The 16,679-nt window shown below is 37.4% G+C and overlaps 4 protein-coding genes and 1 non-coding gene across 7 annotated transcripts; 4 read left to right on the forward strand and 1 right to left on the reverse strand.

Moving 5' to 3' along the window:
- Positions 1–37: 37 nt before the first annotated feature.
- On the reverse strand, positions 38–6,064 carry LOC106403279 (U-box domain-containing protein 35-like). Its single transcript, XM_013844125.2, has 9 exons — positions 3,644–6,064; positions 3,473–3,561; positions 3,268–3,389; positions 2,980–3,183; positions 2,697–2,907; positions 2,593–2,628; positions 2,429–2,506; positions 1,576–2,332; positions 38–871 (listed from the first exon to the last, which is right to left on the reverse strand). Exons 1-9 carry the CDS (start codon positions 3,786–3,788, stop codon positions 426–428), a joined length of 2,088 nt encoding a protein of 695 aa, XP_013699579.1. The 5' UTR covers positions 3,789–6,064; the 3' UTR covers positions 38–425.
- Positions 6,065–7,322: 1,258 nt separating this feature from the next.
- LOC106406130 (protein phosphatase 2C 16) lies at positions 7,323–10,057 on the forward strand. 3 transcript variants are annotated; one of them, XM_048761391.1, is made up of 6 exons: positions 7,323–7,485; positions 7,790–8,642; positions 8,715–9,071; positions 9,148–9,253; positions 9,384–9,760; positions 9,849–10,057. In XM_048761391.1, the coding sequence occupies exons 2-5, from the start codon at positions 7,983–7,985 to the stop codon at positions 9,716–9,718; spliced, it is 1,458 nt and encodes a 485-aa protein (XP_048617348.1). In that variant the 5' UTR covers positions 7,323–7,485; positions 7,790–7,982; the 3' UTR covers positions 9,719–9,760; positions 9,849–10,057. The 3 variants fall into 3 exon arrangements, with proteins under 3 accessions (XP_048617348.1, XP_048617349.1, XP_013702183.1); XM_048761392.1 differs by having other exon boundaries at positions 7,790–7,961; positions 8,053–8,642; positions 9,384–10,057; XM_013846729.3 differs by having other exon boundaries at positions 9,384–10,057.
- A 184-nt stretch (positions 10,058–10,241) lies between these two features.
- Positions 10,242–10,323, forward strand: TRNAS-AGA. The gene has a single exon. It is a non-coding gene; the product is annotated as a tRNA-Ser (tRNA).
- Positions 10,324–11,272: 949 nt separating this feature from the next.
- Positions 11,273–13,207, forward strand: LOC106403057. The gene has a single exon (XM_013843899.3). The coding sequence runs from the start codon at positions 11,456–11,458 to the stop codon at positions 12,998–13,000; it is 1,545 nt and encodes a 514-aa protein (XP_013699353.1). The 5' UTR covers positions 11,273–11,455; the 3' UTR covers positions 13,001–13,207.
- A 1,574-nt stretch (positions 13,208–14,781) lies between these two features.
- LOC106406269 (solute carrier family 25 member 44-like) lies at positions 14,782–16,399 on the forward strand. The gene has a single exon (XM_013846893.3). It carries the CDS (start codon positions 15,201–15,203, stop codon positions 16,236–16,238), a length of 1,038 nt encoding a protein of 345 aa, XP_013702347.1. The 5' UTR covers positions 14,782–15,200; the 3' UTR covers positions 16,239–16,399.
- Positions 16,400–16,679: the final 280 nt, after the last annotated feature.

Below are 16,679 nucleotides of genomic sequence, written 5' to 3' on the forward strand. Positions count from 1 at the left end.
TTCTTACACATTATGTAAGACAACCAATGAACTCAAATAAACTCCAAAAAGTCTTCAAATTTCAATGTTTTGCAGTTGCTTAGTAAAATATTACAGAAAATCATTGTTCCTGTCAGACGAACTTCCAATAATAAACAAATCTTCTTTAAGAAGAGTTTAGTTTTACATGACTTATTATGACTATAAAAATATGTTATATGTTATGGGAGATCATCACTCCACTGAACTTTTGGAAGGGGCACAACTCATAAAAGACCAACGGTTGCCTTTGTACTGGCTGCCTCTTTCTGATCTTGGAGGTCGTCTGCTTCTTCTTGGTACTGAATGACGACGCGTCTTTAACTGATCAAGATGGCCGTGGATCTCAGGTACTCCCAAAGTTGGCTTCCTGCTAATCTACGTCAATGTTTTTTTAAAAAATTCTGTTACTCGAATAGTTCTGATGTGTAGCAGAACGGTTCTAAAAAACTAACCTGAGAGGAAGGAACCGGATCCGAGTAGTTAGATTGTGATACATGAGATGTTCTGTCCTTGATACGTTCATGATCCTCTCTTGCAAACTCTCTTAGCCTGTTCAGAGCCGGTAACACTACAGAAGCAAGATCAGGTCTGTCTCTTTTCCTCAGCTCGCAGCACTGTAAAGCCAATTTAGCCAACCCCAGAGTCTCTTCCTCAGGCCATTCTGATACCTTTGGATCGAAAAGTTCACTGAGCTTGTTGTTTTCAACCGCCATCTCTACTTTATGGCCTAATCCCATTGCTGGCATGGCTGTTATCATTTGCAAAAGCACCACACCAAAAGAGTACAGATCAGATTTCACTCCCAGCATTCCGGTTTGCTGGTACTCAGGGTCGATGTAACAGAATGTACCTGTTTTCTCATACCACAAAGGGGAAAACAAACATTAACACTGGTTCTATGTAAGCTTGCACACATTTATCAGGAACTGAAGAACCACACATAAATATCTGAATCGAATTTAAAAAATAACCAGAATTTCAAAAATAACCAGACAGGATCCTATATTCCTGGAACTAGAAAACTGAAACCGAACCAAGAACTAAATGGGTACCCAAAATTTTAAAATACATACTATATACCTAAAATTATCAATTATATTTTCCAAAAAACCAAAAATACTAAGAATATGATTTATAAACCGAACTATCCAAAAAATTAAATTACTCAAATATTTCTTTTACCTAAAATATTTCTAAATTATCCTAAATTTTTATCCTAACAATGCGAATAACTTGACATTTAGCACTTTCAAATTATCCAACAGTTTTATCCATATTATCCTAAATTACCCGAAAAATGGAACTAATCCGAAACCAAATTGGACCCAAATTCTTTTTCCGGATATTAACATGTTCTTAATTTTGCTATTCGAACAAAACCAAAAACCAAAATAACCAAACAAATCGAACCGAATTTTGTAAATAACTGAACGGTTTCTAAATCACTAGAAAAAGAAAAACCAAAAATATCCGAACCGAAACTGAAAACCGAACTGTCCATGCGTAGTTTCCATGTTTTGACATCAAAAAAGAGATAGAAGTTTAGATTCTTACCAGCTGCAGAAGTCATGTGATAGTTACTATAGCTATCAGCCACAGAGGAAGGTACTAAACGAGCTAAACCAACGTCACTAATCTTGCTAGTGAAATGTCTATCAAGTAGAATGTTTGCCGGCTTTAGATCACGATGAACCAACGGCTCAGGTTTCGCATGGTGAAGGAAAAGAAGCCCTGTGGCAACCTCAGCAGCGATTCTGAACCTTGCTCTCCACGAAAGCGGAGGCGTATCGTCTTTACAGAAGAGACGATCTTCAAGCGTTCCATTCTCCATGTACTCGTACACAAGACAACCGTACTCAGGACATGCACCGAGGAGGATCACCATATTAGGGTGTCTCATGCTACTCAGAACCTCAACCTCTTGTTGGAACTGTTTGAGGCCTTGTGTGATACCAGAATTCAAGATTTTAATGGCGACAGAAGTGTAATCGAGGACGGCCTTGTACACAGGTCCATACCCTCCTTCACCGATCTTTAAGGAATCTGAGAAGCCATTGGTAGCACCTTCAACGTCTTTGATACTGTAACGTCTGTAAGAGACGTTGCTTGCCATTCTTTGTATCTCCAACTTGGCTTGCATCTCAAGTAACTTTCTCTTTTGGCTCTCCATTTTTGCTAATTGTTTTGCTATTTCAGCTGCTTGGATTGCTGAAAGCCTTTTCTGATTCTCCTCAGACAATGCTCTAGGCATCTCTATTGCTTGGTCTAATCTTCTAACACCTTTGGCTCTAGGTAGTTTATGTTCTTGAGACTACATAGTTCAATACCTGGTGAGTTATTCATCCACCAAGAACCTAAAGAAAACAACATTGTCATCAAAATGGACTCAAGGTAAGAAACAGCTTACGCTTTCTTTGTTGTTTGAGGGATTATACTGCTTCAGTTCTTGTCTCAATCTCCTCACTTCTGCTTCAAGATTTTGATTCTGTAAAAACACATAGCAAAGAACATACATCATGTTGACGTTTATGCAAATCCGGGACCAAAGTCTTATGTTTCTAAAAACTTAACCTGTTGTTCCATGAAAGTTACCGCATGTGGACTCTCCTGTTCATCAAGGAAATGTCAGAACATAGTAAGAAACTAAACTTCTATTTGAGTGTGATGATACTAACCGTGGATGTTGAAGAGATGGAGCTTCCGTTGCTAGTGGAACTTTGAGATATAGTGTAAGAAGTCACAGTTGATACCATACCATAACTTCCAGTGTCAGTGTCTGACTGTGAAAACTCACTCAGAGTTTGCGTTGATGAGATGCGAGGAGGTGAACTGGTTTGGGAGAAATCTGACATGGGTTTGCTGTGTTGTGTAGATACAAATGATTCCCTGTCAAAATGTTAACCAAACAGTCTTTACTACCATGGTTAGAAAATGGTTGGGAGAAAGTTTAGAATGTACCTCTCTGAATCACTGGAATAGGTGGAACTGGTTGGCTCGTTATTGTACAACAAAGTAGAGAGACTTTGTTGTACGGGATGATGCTTCAGAGCCTGACTTGCGGATTTGCTCTTTAGCAGTTTACCTTTTGACACAACAAAGACTGCGCAAGTCTCTGGAGACGTTTTAAGCAAAGTGGTGGGAACATCTGGACTCTTAAACTTCCTGATCACAGAGAGGGACTAATGTTAGTATTCATATACAACCAATGTTGAGATAATATCATTGAGCATGAGAATCGAGAGAGACTTGAAAAAGGCATTGTGAGAAGATGCGCCAACAACGATATTTGAAACGGAATTGTTGGTGATGTAGCTGACAATAGCATTAGAGATGTCAATCTCTCTAAGAAGAACCTCCTTGGGAATAATCTGAACAAGCAGTTTGGTGTAATAAGTAATGGAAACATAAGTGTTTTGTTGCAATAAAGGAGATTGAGAGATGTATCACTAACTCCTTTTCTAGAGCAGAACCCTCTGAAAGGAAGAAAGAACTGATGCGAATCATCTTGATTGTCACGTTGTATATGTGCTCCTGTATTTCCTTCTGCAAGACAGATGACCACATTAGAGTTATCTGACATTTCTTTGTTTTGATGATGAGAGGTAAAAGATCGAGATTATGCCTTTAGGTTCAACGTGGAGAAGGACACAGTGTGGAGAATCGACAAGAATGTTCTCAACCGCCCATTTCAAAGCGTGTTGGCTGTTCTTGTCTTTATCAATGGCTATCACCGTGATTATGCCATTGTCTACTCTTCTTGCAGACATGTTAAAGACTTGCTACGCAAGAAACTTTAATAGCGTGTTTCACAAGCGAACCATGATACTTGTTAATTTATCATTAACATCTAAAAATCAAGACCGATGGTGTTTTTTTTTCTTTCGTTTGGTTTTGCAACTTCTAAGAAGAAACAAAGAACTATAAAGAAACAGATTCCGCTTTTATTATTGAGAATGAAGAAGCTTGAGTGGTTTTGCGTGTTTGCTAATTTTGGAGGTTTTTTTTTCTCAAACGACTCAACAGTCTTGTGAACAAACATCTAAACTTTATAATTTAGAAAGTGTTATTTTGGGAAGTTGCTATCGGTTTGAAACTTCGAATCAAACGAAGTCCGGTTATGCATTACTTAACATTAAGTTGGTTTTCTTGTCTTGATTTGTAAGATTAGCCGGATAATGCGTTTTAGACTAAAAGCATAGAATAGTATGTTGCGTTTTATGTTACGATCTAATAATGTTTTTGAACTACATAATTGACTTTTGGGCACAACAATGTTTTCTTGAACGTATTTTATAAAACGATATGGTGATAGTCTGATAGATTCATCATTTTTCACATGCTCATGTTTCCTATTTTTTTTATTTTAAAAATGTAACTTTGTTATTTTTTACCCATTCAATATAATGTTTTCAGGCTTTAAAAACTAATCATGCTAAATATATACTTTGAGCGTCTTGAATTTATAAGTAATAAAAATAACACAGTGTTAATATATTAAAATAAATTATATTTTTATTATTCAAATGTTTTAGCATATTTTACAAAAAAAATATTCAAATCAAATATTTATGTAATTAAATCAAATATTTATGAAAATCAACTCAAATATTTATGGTCGACCGTGAGATTAGTGAAGATTAAATCAATTATGGTATGTAAATGAGAAAATGCAACGTGTTTTTGTCTTTCTGAAAGTGATGACTTTCGCAATAATTCCGATTTCTACCTGCCCACGTGGCTGTCTGATTGATCTAGGAGGAAAAAATCAAAATGTTGGTGTTTATCAATCAATACGACTGGGGATGTTTGTACTGTGCACTAGGACTAAAGTTAAATTTCATTTGGTGGTAGATAGATCAAACGAAGAAAAGAGATATTCTAGACTGACAGAAGCTACAAAAGCATGAATACTACAAGAGATAACGAATAAATTACAAATATATCACTTGTCAAGAGAAGATTTTTATGAAAAAAGTAAACAAAACTAATAATACGAAGCAATTCAATTAATATCTATAATGTCGATATTATAAGAAACATAAGTTCAATTACAATTTAAGCTAACATGAGATCATCTTTACGTCACTTTTTGTATTAGGAGAATAATCAAATCATCAATCAACACGAGAACAAACATTTGTTTTAACTTCCAAATTTCAAATTATTGTTTAATATATATTATTTTTTCCTTTAATCATCTAAAATACATATTTACAAAATATTTGATTAACAATTTGAAAATGAGAAACCATAATTGTTACACTATATATATGGACACGGTGCATTTTCTCATTTACAGAGCCAGAAAATAAGAAGAAAAATAAACTAATTAAAAAGCTAACGATCAAAATATATATTGTTTTCTCTCAGTTGTCGTCTTCCAACTTCTCTCTTTTAGCCATATCACAGTTTCGTTTACGTCTCTCGAAACATGATTAGTTTTAAGACAAACCATATGACACTACGAGTGTAGTGTGAATTTTCCATTGTTAGTAACAATAATTGGTGTTATTCTTACCTTGTATATATGGACAAGTTCCTAAGAGTATATATAGTGGAACAAAAGAAGAGTTATATCAATAATAGGTAGGTGAATCATCAAACAATATTACCTTTTCGAGGTGGTAAAATACTAAAATATTTCGTTTTATGTAATTGGATCAAATGTATAATAAATCCATTGAATGACTCATGATTATATTAACTGTTTATAGTGAAAATTATATATATAAAATAAAACATGATTATGTTGAACAAATTACCAACTCGTCAAGATTCCATTCATTCATTCACATATCACATACTCTTACATTCTACCTAGCTATTCATGATCATATAGTTGCATTTAGAACTAATACATGCAAACACATGTCATTGTTTAATTCATAATATGTTATTTATACCTCACTTAACTGTGATTGATCTATCCAAATGTCATCTATTCATCTTATAATCTCTTATTTAGAATCAATGTATACGTGTACGCGTGAAGACTTGGTGAAAAGTTTGTTAAATAAGAATAAAAGACTTGGTGAAAACCTTTTAGATACTCACATTAAACATATATGTATCAAATTATCAACACGTCAAGATTTCAATTTGTTAACATATCTCATATTCTCGCATTCTATATATTCAGCACATACAGTTGTCATATAGAACTAAAACATGCAGATACATAAATATATATATATTTTTTAAAATATATATTTTATTACATATGTCATGATAATTAAATCCTTAAAAAGAATATTTTATTTAAAATCTCACTTATCTGTAACTAATTTATTCAACCAAATGTTACCTATCCATCTTATAATCTTCATTTAGAATCAGTGTATGCGTCTACGCGTCAAGACTTGGTGAAAATCTTTTATATACTTTTAATAAAAACAGTGAAACATATATTTAACAAAAGAGGGATTTAATGAAACTCTTTATACATATTTCATATGTGTAACCATTACCATAAATAAAAACGAATTTTCCTAGTGGAATATATTTTAACAAAAAGAGGGATTTAGTGAAATTATCAACGCGTCAAGAATTCATTTTCACATATCTCACACTCTCACATTCTATAATATAGTCATCTCATACAGTTGTCAATTAGAACCAAAACAAGCATATATTTGTAATTAATTGATCCAAATGTTACCTATTCCATCATATATTTTAGAATCAATGTACAAGTCTGCGCGTCAAGATTTTTTTATGAAACTGTAATGAAAATATTTATGCATATTTTATGCATGAATAAATTTAGTATTTCGAAATCTCTACGCGTGGTGGTGAGAACATACTCCCTCTGTTTCATAATAAATGATGTTTTAGAAAGTTTTTATTGTTTCGTAGATGATGTTTTGATATATTTATATTATTTTTAACTTTATTGAAAATTGTGTAGCCAATTAGATATTGCAGTCATTTATGTAATTGGTTGAATGATTTTTAAATTATATTTTTAAAACTAATTTTTAAAAAAGTAAAATTTCTTAATTTTTATGCATCGAAGTAAAACATTATGTATTATGAAACAGATGGAGTATGTTGCAAAGTTGACAAAAAAAAAAAAAATGTAAAACATATTTAATTTGTTTTAAAAGAAAAAGAAAAAGAAAAAGAAAAGATATAATAGAGTGGGAAAAAAAAGAAGAGAAATAATAGGTGATGTTGGTAGATCGACAGGTGTTGCCTGAAGCGACCTTAAGAAGGACAATGACAAAAAGGAGAACAAAAAGGACTTGTGTATACGTGTCCCTTCTTTAATACTCATTTTTCTGTAATAAATAAATAAATAAAATACTCTTTTATTTATTTTTGTTTATTAAAATCACATTAAAAAAAAAACACAAGAGAGAAAAGAGAGCAAACCACACAATATTCTCCTCTTCTCTCTCCTCTTCTTCTTCTTCGTCTTCTTCTTGCGCTTTGATAGAGAGAGAGTCTCTTGAGATTCAACTTGTAAGTTTTCTTTATAGAGTAAGCTTTTTAATTGGATGATGATGATTTATATGCTATGAATCTCTTTTCTTCTTTCTATAAGCTTTTGTGTTTAGTTTCTTAATAGCAAAGTTTAATTCACCTTTTTTCTATTTAATAATAATATTTCTATTTATTTTTCTTGGTAATAAAAAAAAAAGATGAAGAAGCTGTCTTTTTTATTTACTTAGATCCAGAAACATCCATGTTCTGTAATGATTCAAGATGTCACTGATTCGAATGTCGTGATTAATAAATATATCTCTTTAACGATCTCTCTCAATAGGGTGGAAGAAAAAGACAAGAGGATCCGTCAGATCTGTTCATCTCCGGCGAGAAAACTCGAATGGAAGAGGAGATGATGAATCATTGCTTAGAAGAGTCCAAGAAGATGCGAACTATTGAGTGGTCTTAAGCAGACAAAACAGTTCGTTCTAAAGCAGCAAAAAAAACAAAAGGTTCTTTTATTTTTCTCTGTGATGGAAGAGATGACTCCAGCAGTTGCAGTGACTCTCAGCTTAGCTAACTCTATATGTGACTCATCACCAGTCGACATCACTCAGCTCAAGAACGTTACCGACGCAGCTGACTTGTTACCTGATTCCACCATGGAGGAACAACAACCCAAGAAAGGGTCCTGTGATGGAAGTGTCGTGGATGAAGACGAGGTGGAGGATACTAGCGCTGTCATAAGCGAAGGCTTACTAGTCGTTGACGCTGGATCTGAACTAAGCTTGTCCATGGAGATAGAAAACGGTAGAGTTCTCGCTAAAGCCATCATCCTAGGGGAATCAAGCATCGAGCAGGTTCCTACAGCCCAAGTTCTCATTCAGGACACTGAGATAGAAGATGGTTCTGGTGTGACAGCTTCAGAGGTTGTCATTAGGTTGCCGGAAGAGAATAATAATAACCACGTGGCGAGAGGGAGAAGCGTCTATGAGCTAGACTGTATCCCTCTCTGGGGAACGGTTTCGATTCAAGGTAATAGATCTGAGATGGAGGATGCTGTCGCCGTGCTGCCTCATTTCTTGAAGTTACCTATCAAAATGCTGATGGGAGATCATGAGGGTATGAGTCCAAGCCTCACTCACCTCACTGGTCATTTCTTCGGTGTTTATGACGGTCATGGAGGCTATCAGGTAATGCTATAATGACTATATTAAATATATTTAGTAAATGGAGGTTGTTAAATTGTATTATGGCTCTTATAGGTTGCTGACTACTGCCGAGATAGACTCCATTATGCTTTAGCTGAAGAGATAGAACGCATTAAAGACGAGTTGTGCAAGAGGAACACTGGAGAGGGTAGGCAGGTGCAGTGGGAGAAAGTCTTCACTAGCTGTTTTCTAAATGTAGACGGTGAGATTGAAGGAAGAATCGGCAGAGCCGCTGCTGCTGTTGGTGGTTCTTCTGATGTGGTTCTCGAGGCTGTTGCCTCCGAGACTGTAGGGTCAACAGCTGTGGTTGCTTTGGTTTGTTCATCTCATTTAGTGGTTTCTAACTGCGGTGATTCCAGGGCGGTTTTGTACCGTGGCAAAGAAGCCATGCCCTTATCAGTTGATCACAAAGTAAGATTTGAGCTTCTTTCTTTTGCTTACCTGACTTGACGAAGTTTTCTTGACGCCTCTTTCTTGTTTCTTACAGCCAGATAGAGAGGATGAGTATGCAAGAATAGAGAACGCTGGTGGGAAAGTTATACAGTGGCAAGGCGCTCGTGTGTTTGGTGTTCTCGCCATGTCTAGGTCCCTTGGTAAGCAATACTTCTCTTGATCACCACTAATGCATCTTTGAATGGCTTATTAATATCATCTATGGCACATCACAAGCACTATACCATTAGATCCTTTGTTGTGTGTTTCCTTCTCTGGACCATATTGCAGGTGACAGATACCTGAAGCCATATGTGATCCCGGAACCTGAAGTGACGTTCATGCCTAGGTCACGAGAAGATGATTGTCTAATAATAGCCAGTGATGGTCTTTGGGACGTAATGAGCAACCAAGAAGTCTGTGAAGTAGCGAGGAAACGGATCTTGATGTGGCACAAGAAGCACGGTGCACCTCCACTAGCGGAGAGAGGCAAAGGAACGGATCCAGCTTGCCAAGCGGCGGCTGAGTACCTCTCGGTGCTTGCTCTTCAGAAAGGAAGCAAAGATAACATCTCCATCATTGTGGTTGACTTGAAAGCTCAAAGAAAGTTCAAGACCAGAGCTTGAACGAGGCTTGATGATGATTACTTTTTTTCCTTTTTTACTGGGGTAAGTTTGCAGAATCTTCTTAATATTTTAGATCGTAAGAGATCTAATTTCGACATGTTTCTACATATAATTTACTCAATATTGTTAGAGTAAAGACTGAAGAAGAAGATGATGATGATGATGCATAGCTAATTATAAGTACATTCCTTTTTTTCTCTATGGAAAGTTGGATTCGTATGTATTAAGAAGAAATAGGCCAATATAATGTTGCTTTTCCTTCTTTCATTTTGGGTATTGAAGTAGATGAACATGTTGTAATGTTTTGTGATGTGGCTAATGAAACTGTAATTGAAACTATGCCACATTAACCCTTTTTGCCTTTTTTCTAACCTCTATAGATTAATGTCTTTTTATGTTCTGTAACTTACAGTATTGTATATAGAGAGGGCCAGAATGCTAGAGTTGTAGATAACGGTTTCTGAGTTGATGTTTAGTTTTATTTCCGTAATATATTTCTAGACAATGCACTGGTAGTCAACAAGTGGACGTGCCGGAGTGGTTATCGGGCATGACTAGAAATCATGTGGGCTTTGCCCGCGCAGGTTCGAATCCTGCCGTTCACGGTTTTTGTGTTTCGTTTCCTTTTTCTCATATTTTAATTGTTTCCATAGCTAAAAGGGTTAGTATGTATTTTTTTCACTAAGTGAACCAGACAGTGAAGGCAAAAATCTACTGTGCATTGTAATAGAATTTAGGTTTTTTGTCCACAATATAATCTAGATTATAGAAAGTTGATATCATTTTTAGATAATCTTCTTTTGCAGGGAAGAAAGCAAAAAAAATAACAAAAGGTTGATAATATAAATATTTGAAGTTGACGGTTGGGGCAACTATAGCGCCGGCTCTCTCCTCTTCGTTCCCCTTTGACCAGAAATGCTAATTATTAGAATCTTCGATAAATATAAATTTGAACACATATTTTATTCGAAATTACAAGTTAACATGCTAATTACGCCTTTTAGTTTTCGTATAGAAAACGTGTTTAATAACACGTTATACATATACGACTACGTTGAACAATTTTGGCGTACCAATATGTGTTTGCTTCATCTAATCCAGCTGTATCAAAAGCTTTGTAATTTCACTTCCAACATTCACAAGCAAATTATCACCGTTTTCCAGCTTGTTTATAACAGAAACAAGTTTTGAAAAAATATAACAAAAGTTTCTAGATACATGTCCAAATTCTCGTGGATTCACATATTTTGCTACCAAGTTCAAACATGGTAGTACTATATAAACGGTGAGAAGAAGAAAAAAAAACGTTATTATAAGAAGGGTAAAAGGGAATATATTTTGAAAATTTAAGTTGAATAGTTTCATTTTCATGGGTGACTTAGTAAAGGTGTAGTCAAGTACTAATTAGATCATTATACATTTTGTTCAAATATCTACTACGTTAAATGTATCTGCACATGTAATTAATTGATAGCATGAATAAAATATATGAAATGAAGAATTTTACACATAACTTTCCTTATAAGTTATAACATATCTTACAAGTAACATGTCTAACACTTCAAGACAAAAACATATTTATTTGCAAGGAAGGTGTTAAGTAAAGTAGTAATCCAGAGAAAAAAAAATCTAAACAGAAGAAGCAAAGCATATAAAGCAAACATTATTACAGCATCATTGAAACCAACAACTCCTCACAAAAAAAAAAAAATTCTTTTAAAATCCTAAAGGAAGCGTATGGAAGAAGAAGAAGGAGACGCGTCTACGCCGTTCTGGCTTCAATCCCGCCGCAATAACACTTACTTCCGCCGCACCTCTAGTCTCGGCGGCCGCGCAACCACCGTCGCCACACAAGCATTCTTCGCCGGAGCCGCTGCGATCCTCATAGTCTACTTCATCATCCCTCCATTCTTCAACTCTGTTTCACAGTTTCTCCGACCGCATTTGGTCCGTAAAAGCTGGGACTATCTCAACTTCGTTCTCGTCCTCTTCGCCGTCATCTGCGGTTTCCTCAGCCGCAACACCGGCAACGAAGAAAGCAATCACCACAATCAAGAACTCAGTAAAAACAATGACGTCATCATCGATCGAGGCAGTGTATCTAACGGTGTAGCTACGCCGCGTTATTGGATCGGTGATCAGTTTCCTGATCAGACGGTGTACAAGAGGTATAGCAGTTTACGTAGTAGTAGCTCGTATCCAGATCTGCGGCTCAGAGAATTCGAATCCGATGAACGGTGGAGATTTTACGACGATACACGTGTAAGTCAATGCCGTTACGAAGCTTTAGATCCGACCAATCGAAATCAAGAAGATGGCGGCGGTTCTGATACTGAGAAAGTTGAGGTCGTTGCGACGGCGGAAGTTGAAGTAGTAGAAGAGCTAACATCGCCTTCTAATCCGCGGCCTCTGCCTTCTGCTCCGCCGTATCCTTTTCCTGCTACGCCGTCTCCGCCTCGTGCTCCTCCACCGTCGAAGCCAGCGAAGAGGAGGACAAAGACAGTGTACCAAGATGTTGCTGCTGCAAAGGAAGAGAAGAAGGAGAGAGGTGATCCTGTGGCGGCGACGCCTCTGGTTACTCCGGTTCCAGCTCCGGCGACGGTGTATGAAAAGATTGGTAAAGAGGAGAGGAAGAAAGGCGGAGCAAGTAAGGACTTTCTGATTGCTCTACGGAGAAAGAAGAAGAAACAGAGACAACAGAGCATCGACGGTCTCGATTTACTCTTCGGCTCCGATCATCCATTCGACTATACACCGCCGCATCCTCCTCCCCCGCCTCCTCCACCACCTTTCTTCCAAGGACTCTTCTCGTCTAAAAAAGGCAAAAGCAAGATAACCTATTCAGCTCCACCGCCTCCTCCGCCTCCTCCGCCGCCTCCGCCGCCTCCACCTCATCGGAACTATAAATCACGCGCATCAATGGCGAAGACACACAATTCTCCATCAGAAGCAACTCAATTCATATGCATTGGAAGCGAATCACCATTAATGCCGATCCCCCCGCCGCCGCCTCCTCCGCCGTTCAAAATGCCGGCGTGGAAATTCGTGAAGCGTGGAGATTACGTCAGGATGGCAAGCAACGTCAGCATAAGCTCCGAAGAGCCTGATGATGATCCTGATGTAGCTCAATCAAGCTCAGTGGGGAGTATGTTCTGTCCGAGCCCCGATGTGGATACCAAGGCTGATGACTTCATAGCGAGGTTCAGAGCTGGACTCAAGTGGGAGAAGATGAACTCCGTGAAAAGAGGGAGATCCAATTTAGGACCCGAATCCGAATCTTAAACGGGTTTATTAAATCCTTTTGAGGCCTCGGCCCACCATGCGTACAGACGTTGATTTCTCTTTTTTGGAGTGTTTCATTCTTGATCGTCGATCCCATTTTTGGTGTGTAGTGTTTCATTCTTGATTGTCGATCCCTTTTTTGGTGTGTATATGAAGTATATTGTGTTGTGTTTTTTCTCTCTTAAGTATTTAGTTTCGTCTACGAATTTTTGTATTTTGTATGTGGTGTATACAACTTTAGCCCATCATAGCGATAACCAAACAATCTTTATATATTTTGTGAATTAGTTTCTCGAGCTTCTCCATTTTGGAGACCAAAACAAATCTGAAGAAGCCGAAGAAAGATGTGTTCTTGTTGATTGATTGTACTCGGTTTCCCACTTTGTTAAGCCCATTATCAGCACATTAGCCTTTCAATCGATCTCTTCAACATTCACTGCCATTTCATTTTTGCATAGGAGGTTGTATTTGTATACTTTAATTTAGCTTACATACAATATGGACGCAAATTTTTATTTGTTACTTAAGACATGGAAAATGTTCTGAACCAATAAAAGTGGATCTTACAAATAGAAGCATTGTGGTGGGCTAAAAACTATGGTTGATTTAGCCCATGTACAATGTATACAACCAACATTATTAGGAATTTGATCCGATCATAGTTGGCCCAGCCCATCATAATGCTAATATACTTTTTGGAATCAGTTCCTACCGAATACTCCTTCGGTTTCAATATAGATGAAGTTTTAGAAGTTTTGTTTTGTTTCAATTTACATGAAGTTTTAAGTAAGTTTTGAGATTTTAAGGTTAATTTTAACTTTATTGGAAACTGTTCAACCAATTAGATTTTACAGTCTTTTTTATAATTGGTTAACTGATTTTAAAATTATATCTTTAAAATATTTTTCTAGGGAAATGTAATTTTCTTAATCTTTGTGTACTATTACAAAACATCAAGTATTATGAAACGGAGGGAGTATAACTTTTTCTTTGACAAAAGATTTAGTCTATAACCTTTTCCCCAGTAAAATCTATTGAAGATAAATGATCAACGATGTATAAATTTCATATGTGGAGTAATGTAGGTTTGTTTAATGCTTATTTCAGAAAAAAACGTTATTTAATATATAGATTTGAATCTCAAATGTATGACACTCACAATGTCACTTTAAATGAAACAACGACAGCAAAAATGATTTCTGTTGATGTTTGGTGGTTTCTTGTTCTAGGACCACCACTGTTCATGAAATTTAGCATCTCAATGAAATGATAACCCTACACAAAAGATATTCTTTATGCACAATAAAAGGCTGGAGGGATGGTGGAACTGTAAAAAAAAGAATCATGCACAAGTGAGGTCACGTGAGTTTGTCTGAAAAGATCACGTGACTCATCTCTACACACACTGACTCCTGCTCCTTGTTTTCCTTCCAAACCTGTGTCCGCCCAACGACCGAAGGATATGGACACCACGTCATCTTATCCATATCAAACAAAAACAGATTCACTTTCTCTCTCTTCTCCCCCACCCTCTCAAAAAGATCTTAACCGTTGATTTCGATGACTATTTTTGTACCTTATCTGTATCTCTGCCGTCGATCCTCTCCAACTGACACGTGTCAGGTGCCAGCGATCTGATTTTACGCAGCCATACACTTTCTTGAAAAGTGAAAAGCATTTCGTTACGAAAAGATAAAACCGGTTAATCGAACCGGATAAAACAAAGCCGGTTCAGCTATAAACCGGAATCTCGATTTCGTTTCTTTACCGGAAGAAAAAAAACAGAACCCTAGTCTCGCTCTATAACAGTATAAGGTCGCATTTTCGTTGCTCGCTTCTCTCTTCGTTTCTTTCTCTAACATCCCGTCTCTCGTATTGGTGAGCTTATTGGATTATCTCCGGCAAAGGAAACGGTGAAAGATTATAGGATGATTGTTCTCTGTTTGGGAATCGTTGAGTGATGTTGTTAGATCCGCACGGTCTTCTCCTCTCTGATCGTTTCCCATCCAAGACATGGTTCCACAGGCGCAAAAAATGCCTAATCTAATCTTCTGAAAAAACCTTTCCCTTTTTGATTACTCGGCGAATCTAATCTTTCCCTTTTTAGAAAGTTTTGGTCTTTCCTAACTCGGTTTGTAAATAGAGATCGAAAGCTTGTTCCTTTTTGTTTCTGGGTCTGTGTTAAAAGAAGCTGGGGAAGATGAATCTTAGTACGGCCGAGGAAGAATCGTCGTCGGCGCAAGAGATTCACATCCCTGCTGACATCAACTGGGAGATGCTCGACAAGTCAAAGTTCTTCGTTTTGGGAGCGGCTCTGTTCTCAGGGGTCTCCGGAGCTCTTTACCCTGCCGTGTTGATGAAGACTCGTCAGCAAGTGTGTCATCATTCTCAGGGCTCTTGTATCAGAGGCGCGTTTACTCTCGTCAGGCACGAAGGCTTGAGGGGGTTGTATAGAGGGTTTGGCACTTCTCTGATGGGAACTATCCCTGCACGTGCCTTGTACATGACGGCTTTGGAGGTTACCAAGAGTAGCGTAGGCTCTGCTGCTGTCGGGTTAGGTTTTACTGAGGGTAAAGCCTCTGCTGCTGCTAATGCGGTTGGCGGGTTAACGGCTGCGATGGCTGCTCAGCTTGTTTGGACTCCTGTCGATGTTGTGAGCCAGAGGCTTATGGTTCAAGGAAGCAGCGGTCTTAGGTGTTGTAATTACGTTAACGGGTTCGATGCTTTCAAGAAGATCGTGAGAGCTGATGGAGTTAAGGGGTTGTACAGAGGGTTTGGGATATCGATTCTGACTTACGCTCCGTCTAATGCTGTCTGGTGGGCGTCTTACTCTGTTGCGCAGAGGATGGTTTGGGGTGGAGTTGGGTGTTATGTTTGTAAGAAGGACGGAGAGAATGGGAACGCGATTAAACCGGACTCGAAAACGGTAATGGCTGTTCAGGGAGTAAGTGCTGCGATTGCTGGGAGTGTTTCTGCTTTGATTACGATGCCGCTGGACACAATCAAGACGAGGTTGCAGGTTCTTGATGGGGAAGATAGCAATGGGAAGCGTGGTGGACCGAGTATTGGACAGACGGTGAGGAACTTGGTTAGGGAAGGTGGATGGACAGCGTGTTACAGAGGGTTGGGACCGAGATGTGCTTCAATGTCAATGTCTGCAACGACTATGATCACTACCTACGAGTTCTTGAAACGGCTTTCCGCTAAGAACCATGACGGGTTTTACTCTAAATCATAGTTGTTTAACAGCTCAGAGAACCACATAGAGAAAATGTTATCTATATTTCTTGTTCTTGTTCTTGTCTAGCTGTTCTGCTTTCTCTTTTGTTTTTCCAGTCATATTGTAAGGAATGTGTTAAAATCCAGTTGTTTCTAAATAAAGAAATGTTTATTCCCACATTTGCTTGGATTCTAGGTTTGGATCGGTTCACCATAACCGTGCTACTAAACCGGTATGATAAATGATGACTTGTAAGACTTGGGCAATTCATACTCTTGCATCAAATTTGGCAATGCTGTCTTTTGTTTTTATCTATGATCATTGTTAGTGTTTGAGGAACACAAGTTTGTATCTGTCACATAAGTCAACGTATTGTGGAGCAGAATCTTACGTTTCTTCGTACCTTATTCAGAATAATTTATAGGAAATAATTGGAAACAGACGGCTTTGATACTTTTT

This window comes from Brassica napus, chromosome C6, assembly GCF_020379485.1.
Source record: "Brassica napus cultivar Da-Ae chromosome C6, Da-Ae, whole genome shotgun sequence".
NCBI classification, from domain to species: Eukaryota; Viridiplantae; Streptophyta; class Magnoliopsida; order Brassicales; family Brassicaceae; genus Brassica; species Brassica napus.